General features: G+C 38.7%; 1 protein-coding gene across 1 annotated transcript in view; it reads left to right on the top strand.

The window, feature by feature from the left end:
- Positions 1-742: 742 nt before the first annotated feature.
- LOC135201094 (abnormal spindle-like microcephaly-associated protein homolog) overlaps positions 743-18,016 on the top strand; it is a gene marked incomplete at its 5' end in the record, with an annotated part of 64,502 nt that continues 47,228 nt past the window's right edge. Inside the window, 6 exon segments of the mRNA XM_064229988.1 lie at positions 743-1,139; positions 13,185-13,300; positions 14,208-14,447; positions 15,211-15,352; positions 16,595-16,793; positions 17,220-17,395. Of these exon segments, the coding sequence (XP_064086058.1) occupies positions 743-1,139; positions 13,185-13,300; positions 14,208-14,447; positions 15,211-15,352; positions 16,595-16,793; positions 17,220-17,395 (1,270 nt within the window).

Here is an 18,016-nt window from a genome sequence, read left to right as displayed (position 1 = left end):
CATTCTTATAAAAGAACAAGCCTTAGCTGATCTCTCAGGGTACCTTGGAATGTGATTCTCTAATGGTGTGTGATGTTTGTATGGAAAATGAAGATGGAAATTAAAGAAAATTAACTATTCATTGCACGGATATATGTAATACAAACTACGTAATACCTTCAAACCCTTTTGCCCACTGGCACAAGAACCTGAGATGGAGGAATCATAGGAATGTTTTCACACAGCATCAGGTCATTTAGCTACAGCATTTTAAAGATTTTTGTGTGGGATTCTTAATTTCATTCAGTTTAAAATGTTTGCTGGTATTTTTTAGTCATTTTTATATTTTGTGGTTTCATTCAGTTTTAAAATATTGTCTTTGGTAATTTTAATTGATTCCTTAAGTGTATGGTGTAAACAAAGTTGTGCAGTTCTGATAGAGTTTATGTGGGCAAGCTTTAATTATTCATCATCATTTAAATTCTTATTAGAGGCTTGTCTTCTTAACACTTGTATATCCTGTTCATTTTCTGCCAGAATTCCCTTGTGCCCTTTCTGCTTGTTTTTTGGGGGGAACTTTATCAATAATTGTCATCTTTTCCCTTTTATGTCTACTCTCTCTGTATAGAAATAAGACTGGGTGGCCTCTAATCCTCTTTAGTTCTGTAATAATGATAGTATAACTACATTCTAATCATACATTAGCCATCTTTCTCTAAAATCTCAGTATGTTGTATATAATTCATATTTTCTTGCTTTTCAGGCCTTCAGAAGTCATCTTCAAATCCACGCTTGGGACAAAGGCCTCATAGTATGGCTTCATCCAGGGCAAAGTGCTCAGTAAGAGGCTCAGCATCCACAAGCAACCTGTCAGGTATTGATCAATCAAATGGAAAAAGAAATTCAAGAAATACTTCTTCAACCGTAGACATTACAATGTCTTTACCTCATTTGGCCAAAGATTCTTCAGATTCAAGTCTAGACACAAGCTCTGTAAACTGCAGTACATCTACATCAAAAATGTCAAATACAAGCATAGAAGATCGTAGACGGACAGTCTTCAAAAAATCCCTGGGAATTAGAGCGGCGCCATCCCAGTTGACTCTAATCAAATCTAGCAAGACATCCATTGTACATCATCCAAATCCATTTGCTGCCAAGTAAGTTAACTTTTCCATCTATGAAAATCACTTCTGTTATTCCAAGATTTCTACAATCTTTAATCTGTTGAGGCTGGCTTATCGTTTGTGTAATTCTCCCTTAAAGTGTCCCTTCCAGGGCAAAGTAGACAGTACTGATTGTTTAGTTGTATCCATTCTTAAACCCCAACTGCATAGCTCACAGCCTTTCACCTTGAATGTGTTTCCTTTTGTTGCTTGCTACTGACATGTCCAGCATTTTTAACATTACCTCTCATATAAGCCTTTGAGGTTCATATGTTGCCTCGCAAATTCCACCCCTCGAGGTTCTGGTGACGTTATTCTTGGAAAAAATGTATCAAATATTTTAATTGGTTTTGGGATAATGTCTAGTTTCGGGGGATGGTTTAACAATATCTCCATTGTAAGTAGGGACAACTTAAACAGAATTCATGTATGTCTTATGATTTTTATATATACATATATTTACATATAAAAGGAAAACCGTTTCTGTCCTCTGCTAAATGTAACGCAAAAGTTGAACAATATAATTTTTTTTACATTTTCGAAGTGATCAGTAAAGTAAAATTATCTGACTTCAGATTGTCAACAAAACCAGCATTTTACTCTGGAAAACAAATTGACAACAAATGATAACATATCTTTTAGCTCATAAGTGGTAAGCCAGAAGGTATTTTACTGTGCATGAGTTCTGGACATCATCCCCCCCCCCCCCCCCCTTCCCCAGAAAATCTTGGCAAAGGGTTAAAAACAAATTTGGACGAATCTTATGAAAACCCAGAAATGACTGTGTTTTTGTGGTGAACTCTTTCTTTCCATCTTTTCCCTCTTCTGTGTGGGTCATTGTTTTGACAACTTCCCTCCAACTGGCTCAATTAAACAGAGTCTTCTGACAATTGTTTGCCTCTCAGATCTTTTAACTACAACCACCTTTGCTTCTTCGGTCTTCCTCCTGTTCCCCCGCCAAGCACTTCCATCTGCATCACCCTCCTCCTTATGCTGGTGTGATGGTTAGAGCCATCATGTGCCACTCAGATATCGCAAGTTCACGCCTTCCCCAGGGCGATGAAAAATAGCAGGCTCTGTATCATGATGAGTTACTGCTGCAGTGTAGGGTCTGCGTTGGGAGACTGAAACCAACATTCTTTGGAAGCTTGAATTTCAAGTCAGTGGCCTCTGTGTGCTTGTTCCATGTGAATAGGTTTCATCTACTGAAATAATATAATACAGTGGAACCTCTGTTTTCTTATGTAATCTGTTCCAGAACATCTCGCGAAGCCTGAAACATATGAAATCCGAAACAATAATTCCCATAAGGAATAATGTAAATCCAATTAGTGCGTTCAAGACACCCAAAAATATTAACTGAAAATACACTTTATAGAGAATATACACAGTTTTACATACAGAAAACAATTTGAAAGGAATATAAATGACTAATGAAATGGATGAATGAAGATATACACCTCTCTCTTACCTTTATAGAAGACTCTTGTTAGCATATGGAAGATGGAGAGGAGGAGAAATTCTTAGGAAGGGGAATTCCCCTCAAGAAGGACTTCAGATATTCAGGACCTATCTGGGGTTACTTCCCCTCTTGGTCTTTTATGGTGCTAGGACAAGGTTCAGAATCACTGGACTCCTATTGCACAACAAAACTGCCCAGAGACATTTGTTTCTGGCATCTTTAAAAATTACCAAAAGTGAAACATGGCATTTGTCATTAAACATGTTGGAGACATGGATTACAACATCTTTGTTGGGATGATAATTCTTCAAAATTTTTTTTACATCACCCCACTTTGCAAACATGTCCTTAAGGGGGCCGGCCGGCTAATGCCGTTTTTTAACGACAGGACTTTGACATTCATACCACTTAATAAGGTGACTTGGGACATCTCCAAACCGCATATGATTTTCGCCTCTGACCTTCGGTTTTGTGACGGCAGGGCGATTTATCCCGAAAATAACCACTTTTCAAATTCTATCTCCTCCCTTGATATTTAATATTAAGTCCTGGGATTACTACCATATATAGACCTGATGTAGACCTCCAATCAAATGGAGAGTTTTTTTTTCTAAAAGTCATATTGCAATACACTCCCTGAACACCTGAATTAGCCCTGGTCACTGACCAGCCCGAACTATATCCCCACACATTTACCCACTAAGTGGGTAATTTTAACTGTCAGTGTTACCAACGCTGCAAGTAAAATCTAGTCAAATGAGTTACCTGTGTTACCGTTGGCAACGCTGCCGCAAATACCTGCCACCAGTGGCCTGTCTCCTCATTCCTCAATTGTTTTTTGTTCGCCTTGCTGTGCGGATCAGTCCCACATCAGGCGAACTTTTGGTAATTTAGCCCGACCCCACTCAAAGAGTTTTCGCATCTTGGTTACAAACTACGAATTTTCCCGTTTCACTTTGGATAGCTACTTTGTACTCGCTATGGATAAGTTATGAAATAAACGTCATCGCCTTCTACAAACGCCTCGACGATCGAGCCTTCTACTGCTGGATATGTTGGTCATCGGCTATAAAAACGTTGTCGCTGACTACAAACGCCTCTGCTTCTACTTCATCTACAGTTCAATGATCGAGCCTTCTACTGCTGGATATGTTGGTGCTCATCGGCTCTGCACGCCCTTCAAGCGTAGGATGAGTACCCGCACACATGATCGACGTTCTTTTCGTTATTTCGTGTAGGAAGGTTTATTGCAATACTAGTCAGAGATGTTTGTCTTGGTCAGGAGACAACGAAACATTAGTTAGTTATTCCAGAAATTAGTGGACAGGTTATCATCTAGTATGTTAAGCATATTTCTAGCCTGACGAATAATTTAACAAAAATAGAGATAGTGGTACTAGTAGTATAGTGAATTCTAATTGTTCTTTTTCAGCCCCCCCGCCTGTTCCAGAACCAGCCCTAACGGGTGCTGGGGTAATGGAGAACGCAAAAGCCTCCGAGTGGGTAGGTTCTGCCGGCCCCCCCGGCGCGGAGCAGGCAGTGTTGGCAGCAGATTTCCCGTCCCCTCGATTTGTAAGTTCTCAGGATGATGAAAATTTAGGTCAGATACAGACGAGTAGGGATAATAGGCTAAATAGTGTTTAGGAAGAGAAGTGCAGGCTTCTTCCGTCGGTCGTCTATTATAAGTAGTAGTTTATAGAGGGACACTGTCCTTAGAGCCTCTTGGGTGTTTCTTGCTTCGAGTTCCTTGCGTCAGAATCTTTTAGGCCATGGTTGGCCTTTCAGATCTGGTTTCGGGTCTGTCGGGTTCTGAAGGGTTGAATACTTATCCTTCGTCTTTAAGGTTACTTTCCTCTACTTATACGATAGCGTAATTTTTAATATCGACTAATTCTCTGTTCAACGCATATCGACGTACGATAATTCGTTATGTAGAGAAATCGAATAAAATTAACTACGGCTAGCCTAGTGTTCACGATGATATATCGTATGCATGTACAGTAGCCTAGCCTAGCCAAAAGTATTCGCTGTACTACATAACGGTAGAGTGATTTTTATAGTGGCTAACGCTTTAGGCTCAGGCATTCTGACTACGGATAATTCAGTACAGATGTAATTGAAACGAACGAGAATCCGATCTTAGTATAATTCAATATGAATGTCATCGAACAGAATGAAGACCAGATTCTGTCCGACTAAAGCATTTATTGTATTGTATGTATTATCATATTAGCGTAGTATAAATACTAACTCGGCAGTCATTCACGCTCTGATGGCGAATACGGGTTTGCGTCGCCGTATCCACCTCATTCTTGTCCTGATTGGCTAGCGTAACTAACGTAACAACTCTTCCTTACTTAGGCCAGGTTTGTCGTCTTGAAGGAGACGTGTTTTCTTGAAGGAAACGTGTTTTCAACTATGTTGACATTTAACATAGTCAATACTGGTATCTTGTGGCATATAATTAGATGTCAGATACTATAAGGAATGCGTTGTATGACGTCTTCATACGTTTAACAGACTAATGGCTGTCAGTAATTACATTGTGCTTATGTCAATTACAGTTACAAAAGAATTACCAGTTGTATTATTAAATTACAGTGACAACTGAAATTAATATTTGGCCTAATAAAGTTAATTTAATTACCTTAAAATATAATTTATTAATTTTCAATTAAAAATTTCAATTAAATTGAAATATGTAATTTATTACTTTTCAATTAAATTACAATTACACAAGCTTGTCAAAACAGCACTGTTGTAAGGAGGCGTGGCTTAAACAGACAATGATGCCGGCTAGTCTTTTTTTCCTTGGCTCCAGATTCAACCATATCACTTGGTCTCGGCTAATGTTACCATAATGAGTATCTGGATACTTAACTTATAAAACTAAGTCAGGCTGTTCGTCTTACGATGTAATTTAAGGCCAAAATTTGACTAATACGTCTCATTGGAAGCTAGTTTTTCCCTCGGCTTAGATGCGTAAATTTAACGATTCCGTTCGTTTTTCACTCGTTTTCATAGGTATTACGAACCTTACACTTGATTAATCTTTACCGGTGTGAAACAACAGTAAACGAGCTCTTTCATGCTATTACTTTATTTTACCACGGCTGCGTTTGAATTCATACAAAAGCTTGGGACCTCTATCCAGGTTGCTGATGCACGTAATTTTGCCTTATCAGCTTCAGCTACATTTATAACATGAATACAGTAATTACCGTCGCACGCGGATGAATACAATAAACAGACGTTGTTATCGGATTCGATTACTTTCGCACGCCGATCAATACAATAAAGTGATGTTCCTATCGGATTCGATCGTATTAGCAACAAGTTCTCGTTCGGTTGTTCATAGCTGTACGCATTTATATGAGTATATTATCATTAAGATAATACCTTTTAACTTAGAAGAGGGTGCAAATTTATGGAGGTGGAGAAGTTAGACGATTGTAATATTCTCTTTCTCTCTCTCTCTCTTACTTTCCTGATTTCATTTTTTTTCTCTACTATGCTGTTTTTCCACCCTCTCCTAACAATTGACTCATTGTGCAACAGAGAGGTTTTTCTTCCTGTTACACCTTTTCAAAGATTTTTCTGTCAATTTCCCTTCAGCGCTGAATGACCTCATAGTTCCCAATATTCGGCCTTTGGCCTAAATTCTATTTTAAACCCTACAATCTCGCTGTCTGATGCACGATGCTGCCTACGCCAGCTGCACGAGAGATATAGGAAGACTTATTTGCAATGTAGTTCCGATTTTAAATACTAACCCCATCGTAAAATCGAATTAACGCAAGTTAATTACGGTAGCTTCAATACGGACTGCATTCACGACCACGTCTTGAATAATTTCCTGATTTTCTAATGTTTCTCAGATTATCATGGGAAACAGTCGGTCTAGTTTTCTCTCGCCCAGTTTTTCTGTTAAAACTTATAATGTCTTTACACAACCTTCTTCAGCTGCTCATTCTTCGGATGTCGCTTCGGAGTCTTCTCGCTCATCCTGTTTTTACCAATATCACAGTAGAGCCAGTTTCATTGTTTCATCCTGAAATTTGGAGATGATTTCAATCTCTCTCTCTCTCTCTCTCTCTCTCTCTCTCTCTCTCTCTCTCTCTCTCTCTCTCTCTCTCCGGGTTAAAGGAAATAATTTGGAGGGGCTGCCTTCGTAGCACCTTCCACGGGTCCTGTAGTTCTCAGGCTGCTGATGTTGATGCTTCAAGGCGGTTCCGCAACTCCGTATTTTCATCTTTACTTGTTTTGAGACGTAATGTGTCCGTAGTTCTTGAGGAGGCTACGGCAGTTGGAGATTCACCTGCGCAATCGTTGACTGTATCGATACCGGTTGTCACCACCCACTCTTTTCATATGGTAGTTAGTAATCTTCCTTCTTCGTTCCCATTTATATACCTTAGGGGTGTGAGACGTAACGTGCTTACCGCGGTAATTGCTGGTGGGGGGGGGGGGGGGGTGCTACGGCCGTTCGCAGTTCGTCTGCATCGTAATTAGCACCTTTTGTGCCCTCGGCCCCCTTTCTTAGGGTAGCTGGTAATTCCTTCTGCGGCTCCCATTGGTTCCGCAGTTCGTAACCCGTTATTAAAGCACTGTACCGCACAGTTGGTTCTCCACCTGCACAATATTGGCGCTAGGTGTTCCTGTGGGTTACTCGTAGTGACTTTTCTCTCTCTCCTGATTTTCTCAACTTTTTCCTGCTGCTTTTATGTTCCGTCCTTATGGGGTTTTCAAGGTGGGTTCGACCTTGATTCCGTGTCTGGGAGTACTTCTTTCCCTCACTTGCTTCGGATTCCAGTCTAGGTTTAGTACGTATTGGTAAAGGGGGTTAGTTGGATCGCGTTTTGCGACTTCTTCGCTCTTAAGGGGTGTTGCCCGCCTATTGTAGTCGTTCTGGTCTCGTGTCATAGTCAATGGTGAGTGCGGAGTTTCACAGTAAATTGAGACTGGTTCAAGGTTAGGTCATCGTCTTGGTTGGTACATGTTTGGCGCAACAGTATGGGTGCTCGCATGCGTGGTCGTTCATCGCCAATGTATTTTCGGCTCAGGCGTAACGTTATCGTCACTGGATAGTGAGGGTATCCGCAGTCGAGTGACTAACTCTTACAGGTTTTGCGGAACTGGTGACAGACAGTTCGCTCTTGTGAGCGGGTGGACAGCGGTCGGACAGCAGGGGTTACATCATGATGTCTGGGGGGGGGTGTGGGTTGCGCAGTAGAGTACGACTTGCACAGTAGTTTATGATCATCTTGGTATATCGTTGCGCAATCGGATCGGTAGGCTCAGATATGATGGGATCTTATGTCGTTTGGTATCGAGCAGCCAGGCGTAGTAGGTACCGGGTTCTTGGGTGCTGTTTTTCGGGGTTCGGCTTTTCTCCTTTTTTTTCCTGTTTGGGTGTGGCCGGACAGGTCTGACAGAGGATAGATACCTTTGAAGATAGACTCGTTTGCTAGTTGTGGTTTTTTTTTTTTCTCCGGCGAAGGAAGCGAGTATAACGGATTGTGGACTTTGTCCATTCTATCTTTCCGCATTCCAGGCTCCGGAGGGATCTCAGTTAATTCATGTAATGTTTGATATGTTGTATTCAATCGAACCAGCAGTCTCTCAAACATCAAGTAGGGTAGTCTGGTTTCGGCGAGTCGGGCAGTTTTTGGGGAATGACTTAAGCTAGCATCATTTTTCTGTATGAGGTAGCGGGTAACTCCTCTGCCGGAGTCCGACTTCCGGTTTACGAGTCATTTGAGGTTTTTCTCTATTGGGTTCCTTCATTGATTCGTGTGGTAAGGGTTTTGGATCATGAGGCTCGTATTTGGAGGACACCTTTCACAGCCACTCTGTGTGGATGTGGTGAGAGTTGATGGGTGTTTTTCTGAGCCTGGACTGTTTGATAACCTCTTCACTTTGGTTTCGATGGGGTTTGCATACCAAGACTAACATTTCGGAGGGTTATGCTATGTTTTTGGCAAGGAGAGGAGGGACTATTGTTAAATCATTGCCTATACCGGACACTCATAACGAAGGACTCTTAGTCAATCCAAGGGCGCAAGTATGCGGAGGGCTACCCTTTGGCTTCCAGAGGAATGTTTCGCTGTCGGCGATTGTGTAGGTGTTTTTTTTTTCTTGAGTAGTTGTGGTTTTTCACAACACCGTACCTTAAGGAATTTCAGTTTCTTCAGAGAGGTTACTCTCGGGGTCCTGTTGTTGCGGTAACTCAGTTTGATAGTTGGCTTGGTAGAGTTAGGGTGTTAGAAGTTTAGGTAAGCAGTGATAGTCTAAATGAACTTCAGGGTGTTAGAAGTTTAGGGAGGCAGTGATAGTCTAATGAACTCTAGTGTTTCTGTTGGTCAAGCTTAGACAGTGTGTCCCTAGGCCCTTCCTTGAGGTTAGGCACATCCCGATGGTCATGTTGGAATAACTACTACTTCTTCAGCACAAGTCATCTACATCAGTGAGCAGTAGAGAACTGAAGGTCCTGCACACTCAACTTCTCCTCCATACATGAGAGGCTATAGCCACATGGGAGGTTCACCATTTCCCCTCCATACATGAGAGGTATAGAATACCACATGGGAGGTTCTTCAGACTCAGGCGGTACCTAGGACTCGACACCGACGGTATGGTACTTCCTATGCAAGCATCCTCAGTTACTGAGCTGGACAACCAGGTGAGGAGATTTGTTTTTTTTTTTGACTCCATGAATAAGAAGTATAGCTTATCACATGGGAGGTACTTCTGACTCAGATAGTACGTTAGACTCAACACTGACTTTGAAGTACTTTCTTTGCAAACATCCACACCTCCGAGTTTAGATAACTAGGTGAGGATACATGCTTTTATACATGCTAGGTTGCTTATGAGTTACCTGCATATGTTCCGTGGACAGGTCGGGCTGAATGAGATTGACCCTGCCTCCGACTAAATGTTGTTAATCGGGCTAATTCAGGTGTTTAGGGAGTGTATTGCAATATGAAGTTTTCATAATAAAACTAATATTGTAATACTTACCTGAACACCTGAATGATTCCCACCCTCCTCCCCACTTCAATTTGATAGTGAATGATTCAATTGAGGAATGAGGAGACAGGCCACTGGTGGCAGGTATTTGCGGCAGCGTTGCCAACGGTAACACAGGTAACTCATTTGACTAGATTTTACCTGCAGCGTTGGTAACACTTGACAGTTAAAATTACCCACTTAGTGGGTAAATGTGTGGGGATATAGTTCGGGCTGGTCAGTGACCAGGGCTAATTCAGGTGTTCAGGTAAGTATTACAATATTAGTTTTATTATGAAAACTTCATTTTTTTGCTAGATATGAATTTTTCAATATGGTAAAAAAATAAACCCTATAAATCACGAGTAAAAAATGTATAAAAAAAAGACGAAACAAAAATTGGAAAAAAGGGCTCTATTTGATTGTTCTATAATGTCTTTCTGAGTTATATACCAAATTCCAATGTTATAGCTTTAAAACTAAGTGAGGAGATAGACTTTGAAGGTCAATAAGTATAGTTTTGAGATACGGGCGTTCAAAGTTTTCCTTCGTATTTCTATAAAGACAATGTTAATAAATAATGATTATTATGAATGTATATTTCTTTTTTGTGTATTAATAAACCAAAACTATTTTATTTATCATAATTTAATCATAAATGATGATCCCTTTGCTCATATATCGTAGCCTGGGGCACTGCTTGAGGCAAGATGGGGCACTCCTTCCTACGTAACCCCCTCTCTCCCCTTCACTAACTCGGCTTATTACAGCAAATTTTCTTCTTCTGTATGTTAGCGAGATGTTTTCCTTGTATTTTCCTCTTTGGCATGATGACATTCTTGGCGAAACAAAGATAAACAAACATAAATGCAAGAGAATGTCAGAGGTGAAACTCGAAGATGTACTCTCTTTTTACAAAGACAATTTAATAAATCATGATTATTATGAATTTCATAGTCCATTTTGGGTATTAAAAAACCAAAACTATGTTATTTATCATAAATGAAGATCTCTTTGCTCAAAGATACGAGCCTTGGGCATAGTGTGACGTGTGCTGTCAGGCAAGAAGGGGGCGTTACTAAGCAACCCTCCCCTCTCTCTTCACTAACTACGCGTATATTATGATATTCTGTAATAATGCTTGAGCGATTTTTCTTGCGTCTGTATGTTTTTAGCGAGATGTTTTCCTTGTCTTTTCCTCATTGGCATGATGAACTTCTTGCCGAAACATACATAAACATACGTGAAAGCAAGCGAAACTCACGAGGTGAAACTCGAACGTGTAATCTACTTGAAATCTATGGTCGCACTGATTCATGGTTGAACCAGATACTCGCTTCTGCATCTGCGAGCCACGGAATCTCTACAGATGCCATTTCTCACAATTTCTTTGCCAATAATTATCAAAATTTATGATAACAGAAGAAATATTGCATTTTCTTGTACGGATGAATGTTTTAGGCTTATTGAGTTATGTTTACTAATTACCTTGTAACTACGAAAGTAAGTGGAATTTTGACGAAATATTTCGTATTCGTATTCTCAATTGCCATATGAAGCTCCATGAATTTTTTCATGACTTTGCATTTTTCGCCCTATACCACTGTATAGTATAGAGGTTCCGGCCGGCCCCCTTAATCACTGAAGTAGGCACATTATGCATGCATGTTTGCTTTCTGAATTTTTCAAGCCAGTCTCTGTTGTCCTTAAATTCACTAACAGCAGCATACTAGCGCGAGTAGAGTCTACTCAAGACTCAGAGGTCTGGAAAAACTAAGCCCTATTAATAATAACTAACAGCAGCACTTGTAGGCATTATCTTACCGAGATCGGCATGCAACATCCCCCAACACTTTGCTATGAGTTCTTTCTTAAATTCTATAGTGTTTCTCGCCTTTTAAAGCAGAATGGGTCGCGCGATGCTTTGTTTGAGGGTTCGATACGAGGGCTAATTACAGGGTGGGCTCTGGAAGGAGTGTCTCTGGGTGTATGAAATCCAAGGATATGTACGAAACCAGAGTCAAAATTTTGTGGAAAAGTCTCTGCAAGCTGAATCTTACAAAAACAAGAGCTTAAAAAATCCGAGGTTGGACTGCAATTCATTTGTCATCCCTTCTCATCACATGACCGTACCACTGCAGTTTTCTTTCCTGGGCCTTCTTTGATAGTTCTAAAACTTGTAGTTCCCTTCTTTTATTCTTGACCCTGTCCATTTTTGTCACTCCATACATTCATCTGTATGGCATCCAGTTTCTTCTCTTGAGCTCTTGGTCTTGTTGAATCTGTTTATAATCATTTCCTTTATCCTGCTGCTACTTGCATACGTAAACACTTAAGCTACCTCGTAGTGGACAATACATAATTACAATATGCCCTACATGTCAATTTGGAGAAGTAAAGATACTTTTAAGCAACTTCTCATTATTCTGTGTTGTTATTTTTGAGTTACATAAAAAAAAAAACATGAATTTTCTCAGTTTATAATTCAGAAGATGAAAGCTATTCATATGGAAGTAGCCAAAAGGGGCCTTTGACTTGAAATTCAAGCTTCCAAAGAATATTGTGTTCATTAGGAGGAAGTAAAGGGAAATGCAGAAAGAAGTGATATCACTTATTAAAAAAGAAATTAAGATAAAAAAAAAAATGCGAGAAGAATAGTAACTCATTTTGTCTTATCCTGCTTTTTGTAGCAGCTGGAGATCATTGAATCATTTGCAGACTTTGTAGGGCTCAATCAATGATTTGTTCCTATTAAAAGACTATGATTGAATTGGAGGAAAGTAGATTTAAGATCGTTAAGCTTATGCGATAACATTAACATATTACATTCTACATGCTTTTGCTTAGTCTCCCTTCTAGCATATAGTAAACTTATGCAGTCAGGTATCCCTTTACCCATAACTGCATTGTTTTCTCCATTTCTTTTCTGTCTTCCCACTAAAATGTCTTTTTTGTAATTTTCACTTTTGGTTCCTTTGGAGACATTATGGATTGATCTTCCTACTTCGAATTTGAGTGTACTACTGTAGTTTGAATTTGGTGTTTATTTATTTATTTATTTTTTTTTTAGTAGGCTCACATTTGTATGTATATGATTATAACATACAAGGGCTTTCTCATGTAAAACATGCTGAAGAACACGTGAAAACTTTCCTTTTATAATTGCAAATATGTGTATGTATATATCTATGAATTTTTCAACATCACACAAACAGCATGACATATGTTCCGTTTACAACCGTTGTTTTTTCCTTTGATATCTAATTTGATTTCATATATTATTTCTTTGTAGTTTATTCTCTACTCCTGCACTTATTTTTCATAATTAGACTCCTTTCAATATTGGATGCCTTTTGCGTGTTCCTTTCTGCTTTTATAAAAGGGTACAATTGCTAAAACTGTAATACTATAGTAATCAACCACTTTTGACTACTTACAAGTTGAGATATGTGACTAGGCTGGGTAATCAAAATGATGTTTTGATAATGCTAGTGGTGGACTATTCAGTAATAGATGTATCTGCTTTGTAAGTGTTACTAGTATACTCATATTTTGTCCATCCTCAGAAACGTCTACTATGACAGCCGATGGATTGATAAGCAAATTCTCGGTTTCACGAAGTGGCTTAACTTTATCCTGACTCCCCCAGAAGAGGAAGATGTGGCTGAGGCTATGAAGAAAGGTATATTGTCATGTAGTTTTTCAGTTGTTTTCCTTTTCCTTTGATGATGGTTCTTTTGTTGTTAATGTTTATTAAGTAGCATTGTTAAAGCATACAATATCATTCACCTCCCTGTAGGTGGGGTAGGGCCATCAGTGCACCTCATACAATGCATTGTAAGAATTACTTAAGGTTCTCAGTAGTGTTCCCTTGACTCCTAGCTGTAACCCTTTTTATTCCTTTTACTGTACTTCCGTTCATATTCTCCTTCTTCCATCTTACTCTCCAACTTCTAACAATTGTTTCATAGTGCAACTGCAATGTTTTCATCCTGTTACACTTATCAGATTTATTTACTGTTAATTTCTGTTTCAGTGCTGAATGACCTCATCGGTCCCAGCACTGACCCTTTGGCCTAAATTTTATATACTATTCTGTATCATCCACAGATGTAAGCTTAACTATGGAAACATGGAATAATCAAAGGTGTACAATTTCTGTCTGTTGTAGGCTGAATGAATTACTCTGTAGATGACCCATGTTTTTGTTTCCAGTGTTAAGATTTTTTATTATAAAAAAGTATGATGAGACACTTAAGGCTTCTCTATATCTCTTTAAAATGGAGAGTTCATATAGTTTTCCTACATTAGGGACGACAGCCTTTGCTTTTTTCTGGGAATATTTCAACATTGCGCGGCCAGTATTTTGCTCGTGTCAGAAATTTCAATTTATATGTAAAGTTACAAACTTATAACTCTATTGTATAAATTAATTTAATTTTCCTTTACGTACATTGATTCATGTTCTCCAGCTCTTTCTTTACTTCTGATTTTAAGTTCCGAAAAGGGGACCTAGTGGTCTGTTTTATAATAATATATTAATAAGCATTGTAAGCATTACCCTCTGAATTTATTTGGGTCTCTTACAGTTGATATGGGCAAGCTGTGGACAGAAGCAACAAAGAGAATTCAGGTACAACAAGCGCCCACTAAAGAAGTTTTATCACTGCGGGCCTACACGGTAGCAAGGAGGCTGAACCGTTTGCGGAGGAAAGCCTGTCGACTGTTCCAAAGTGACAAAATTGTAGAGACTGTGTTTAAACTGGAAGTTGCTATTGACAAGAAGTTAATCAGGATACGAGATGACAGGATGAGTCACGCAGATATGGGTGAGTGTTATAACTTGTGTGCTTCCAAATTTCAGCTTCAGAGAAAATTTTTAGATCCTTGAAACTTATCATCGGCATAAATGTTTTATTGTCAGTTTTTCCTGTAATGAGCTTGGACATCTTAGCTCTTTCTACTCTTCCTTGTCCTGTGCACCTTTCTGCCTGATCTCATGAGATCTAGGTCTCCATTATCTGTTTTGTGTATCAAGTTTCAAGAAGCTATAACTTTGGGTTGTCATCTTTAAAGTGTGTCAGGTTTTACCCTTAAAGGGGTTATTCACATGTTGGATTTTCCCTTTTAATATAAGTATTTTCTGTCTAAATTTCCATTTGCCCTAAAGTCCTCACTTACACCTTAGACTCACGTAATGGTTGGCAACCCATACTGTCTGTCTGTCAGATCTTCCACCAGAGTTTACCTTTTCTTTTCTTGTCATATGCTTTAATAGTGTTGTTTATTTTCTAGCATCTGGAAACATCATCTGCCATTTACTTCCTCATTTTTGGTTCAGTTCTCATGTGTAAGGTTTGATCAATTTACATCAAATTGATCCAAAACTATTTCTGTGGTTCAACCTATAGTATTTAGTGATAGTGGGCTTCAATTAAAAATAATGCTAAGATTCTAAGTTTCTCATGTTTATTTCAAAAGTAGGATGGGTTGATGATTATTTTAACATGTATGGTTGACTTGCTTTGTACCAGAGGAATCAATGAAGACAAAAGGAAGGAAATTAATTGGTTATTTACATCTCATTTTCAGAACTGAAGCAGCGGTTGTTGACTTTAGTGTTATGCTACAATCCATTTTGGCTTCGCATTGGATTAGAGACCATCTACGGAGAACTGCTTTTCTTGAATAGTAACAGTGATATTGCTGGTCTAACACATTTCATCATCACAAGGTACTGTTTGCATTGTTTTGTCAGTGTTTCCCTTAATTTACACAAAAGGAAATGCAGGCAGTCCCTGGTTGACGACATCGGTTCCGTACCTATGCCACGTTGTAAGCTGAGACTTTGTTGAAAATCTTAAGAAAACCTTACTCTTAATCCTTGGGGTGTCTTGAAAATTATGTAACCTGCATTTGTATTGAGCTTTTCTTAATAAAAAAAAAAAAAAAAAAAAAAAAAAAAAAATGCAAATTATTATTTTGCCATTTTAGAGTCATATTTCTTCCATCGGATCATCATCATAAGTGTCATACCCCTGGAACATACATCATAACCCAGGAAATTATTTCTTATGAATATACAGTGGTCCCCCTGTATTCGCGGGGGATGCGTACCAGACCCCCCCGTGAATAGTTAGAATCCGCGAATGTTTGGAACCCCTATAAAAATGCTAAAAACAGCCTATTTTGTTAGTTAAAACTCAAGAAAAACCCACTAAAAATTTTCCTACATGGTTTTTTTTATAGTTTTATCACAAAAAGTGCATTTTATGATGAAATTCATCAAAAAAACCAGGAATTTGTGGATATTTATCATAGAAAAATACCGCGAATGCGCGGATTTTCCGCGAATAATGCAGGGAAACGTTCCCGAGAGAAATCCGCGAATGTGTGAGTCCGCGAATCTGGAGAACGCGAATACGGAGGGTCCACTGTATTAAAAAAGCGTAGTAAGCCAAACCTGTCGTAACCCGGGGACTGCCTGTATTGTGCTTTTTATTGGATGTATGAAGTAGACTTTACCTTTTGAACAAGGTTCTAAAATTTGCAACTTGGTTCTTCTGGCTGTAGAGATATACAGAAACCACCCTGCCTAGGAGTCACATTCTGGACAGCTATTTGTATGCTGAATTGTTTGTAAGTGTGTTACAGTACACTTCATGCCTATTGAAGTACAGTATCATTTAAAATCAATACAGTACTGTACTTTTATTTTATCCTAAAACAATACTGTACGCTGTACATATAGTACTTTATGTACAGAATAAGCATGCAAGACAAAATTTAAACTTACAGGTGGCAAAGGTTAGTGCTATGAACACAATTTTTATTTGCAATCACGTTTGTTTGTATTTGAATGTTTGTAAGTTGAATGTACATAAGTAGGGTGGTGTCTGTATTCAGTTTGAAGCTGAGATGACAACCAAGTGATATAAGTGGGAGATGTTTGTTTCATGTGACACCTCTATTTCAGACTCATTGCTAATCCAGATATAGCTGCAAAATATGCTCATCCATCTGTCCCCCACTCGTATCGGGCTGGTTACGATGAGGCTATCAAGACCTTCCAGTTGAAGAAATTCTTGCTTGTGGTTCTGTTCCTTGATCATGCCAAGACAGAAAGACTCATTGATCATGACCCTTGCCTTTTCAACAAAGAAGCTCCTTATAAGGTTCGTTTTGTGATACAAAGTTTTGTCACCATTCAGTAGTGGTGTATGTAGTTGCAACCATGCTCTCTTTAAACCAACTTTAATTTTGTCCTTGTATTGGGTAATAAAGTATTAGTTTTTTTCCTGGTTTTCACCTTTTGTTTGAGAATAAATCCTTAGGTTAACCTTGCGCAAGATTAACAGGTACATTGGTGGTTGAGTTAAACTTATGATCATTTGAAATTTGGGAAAATGTTAAGTATTATAAAGTATCCCTGCTATGACATTTTGTTCTTAACAAAATTAACCATTGAAATTTTAGGATGTCCAAGTTGTTCCACATTACAATATTTTAACGTGGTTCTTGGTAAGTCAATTGCCCGTAACTTTATTACTCTTACATTTCAGTGAAGTATGTTCTTGTAATTGTTTGATTTCTTCTCACAGTCAAGCAGGGACATCTTGATTGCCTTTGCTCGCGATTTCCTCTCTGGGGTTGGAGACATCACAAAGCACCTGGGATACTTAGGATACGTCGTTAAGCACAAGCAGACCCACTTGGATGAGTTTGACTTTGCTGTCACAAATCTGGCTGTTGATCTTCGTTGTGGTTTGAGGCTCACGTAAGTGCTGTGACTCATCATGGTCCACCATATATTATAGAGTAATGAATAGGGTGAAAGTGTATTAATATTAAAATAGAATGTAGTTCATGTAATCTTAATTTTCTTAATTTCATTTTCCATAAATTCTCTCTACCAAGAGGCAGTGGTATCATTTACTTGGGGGGTTAAATTGTACTTCATGTCCTTGTATTTCTTGTTTCCTTTGTTGTATGGGGGTAGTTGAGGGAAAATTGGTTCCCTGTTCCATCACCCTGTGCATTTAATGTTTTATGTTGAGAGGATTTCATCATCAATGCTTTTACATTAGATTTTCCTTCAATGGGCCTCCCTATTGGTCCTCGTCTGTTACTTGTATATCTGGTACCTTCTCATTAAATGTCTAAAACATTTCTGCCTTTAAGATTTCTTTATATTTTCTAGTTGCTGGGTACCATATCTGCAACTATCCCATTTATTTTATGCTGTCATTGAACTTCATTTTAGCTGTTTGTCCTATGTTTTCGGAACATCTCATTTTTGTCAGTTTCCATGTCTGCTGCATTGAGAAGTGGACCTGATAGTACATATTATTTAAGTTTTTTTTTTTTCATGATACCTGATTACCAGTAACTAGCAGTG

The sequence above is a fragment of the Macrobrachium nipponense genome, chromosome 27, assembly GCF_015104395.2.
Source record: "Macrobrachium nipponense isolate FS-2020 chromosome 27, ASM1510439v2, whole genome shotgun sequence".
NCBI classification, from domain to species: Eukaryota; Metazoa; Arthropoda; class Malacostraca; order Decapoda; family Palaemonidae; genus Macrobrachium; species Macrobrachium nipponense.
Note: the sequence above shows the minus strand (reverse complement) of the source record. Positions and strands in the feature narration are given on the sequence as shown.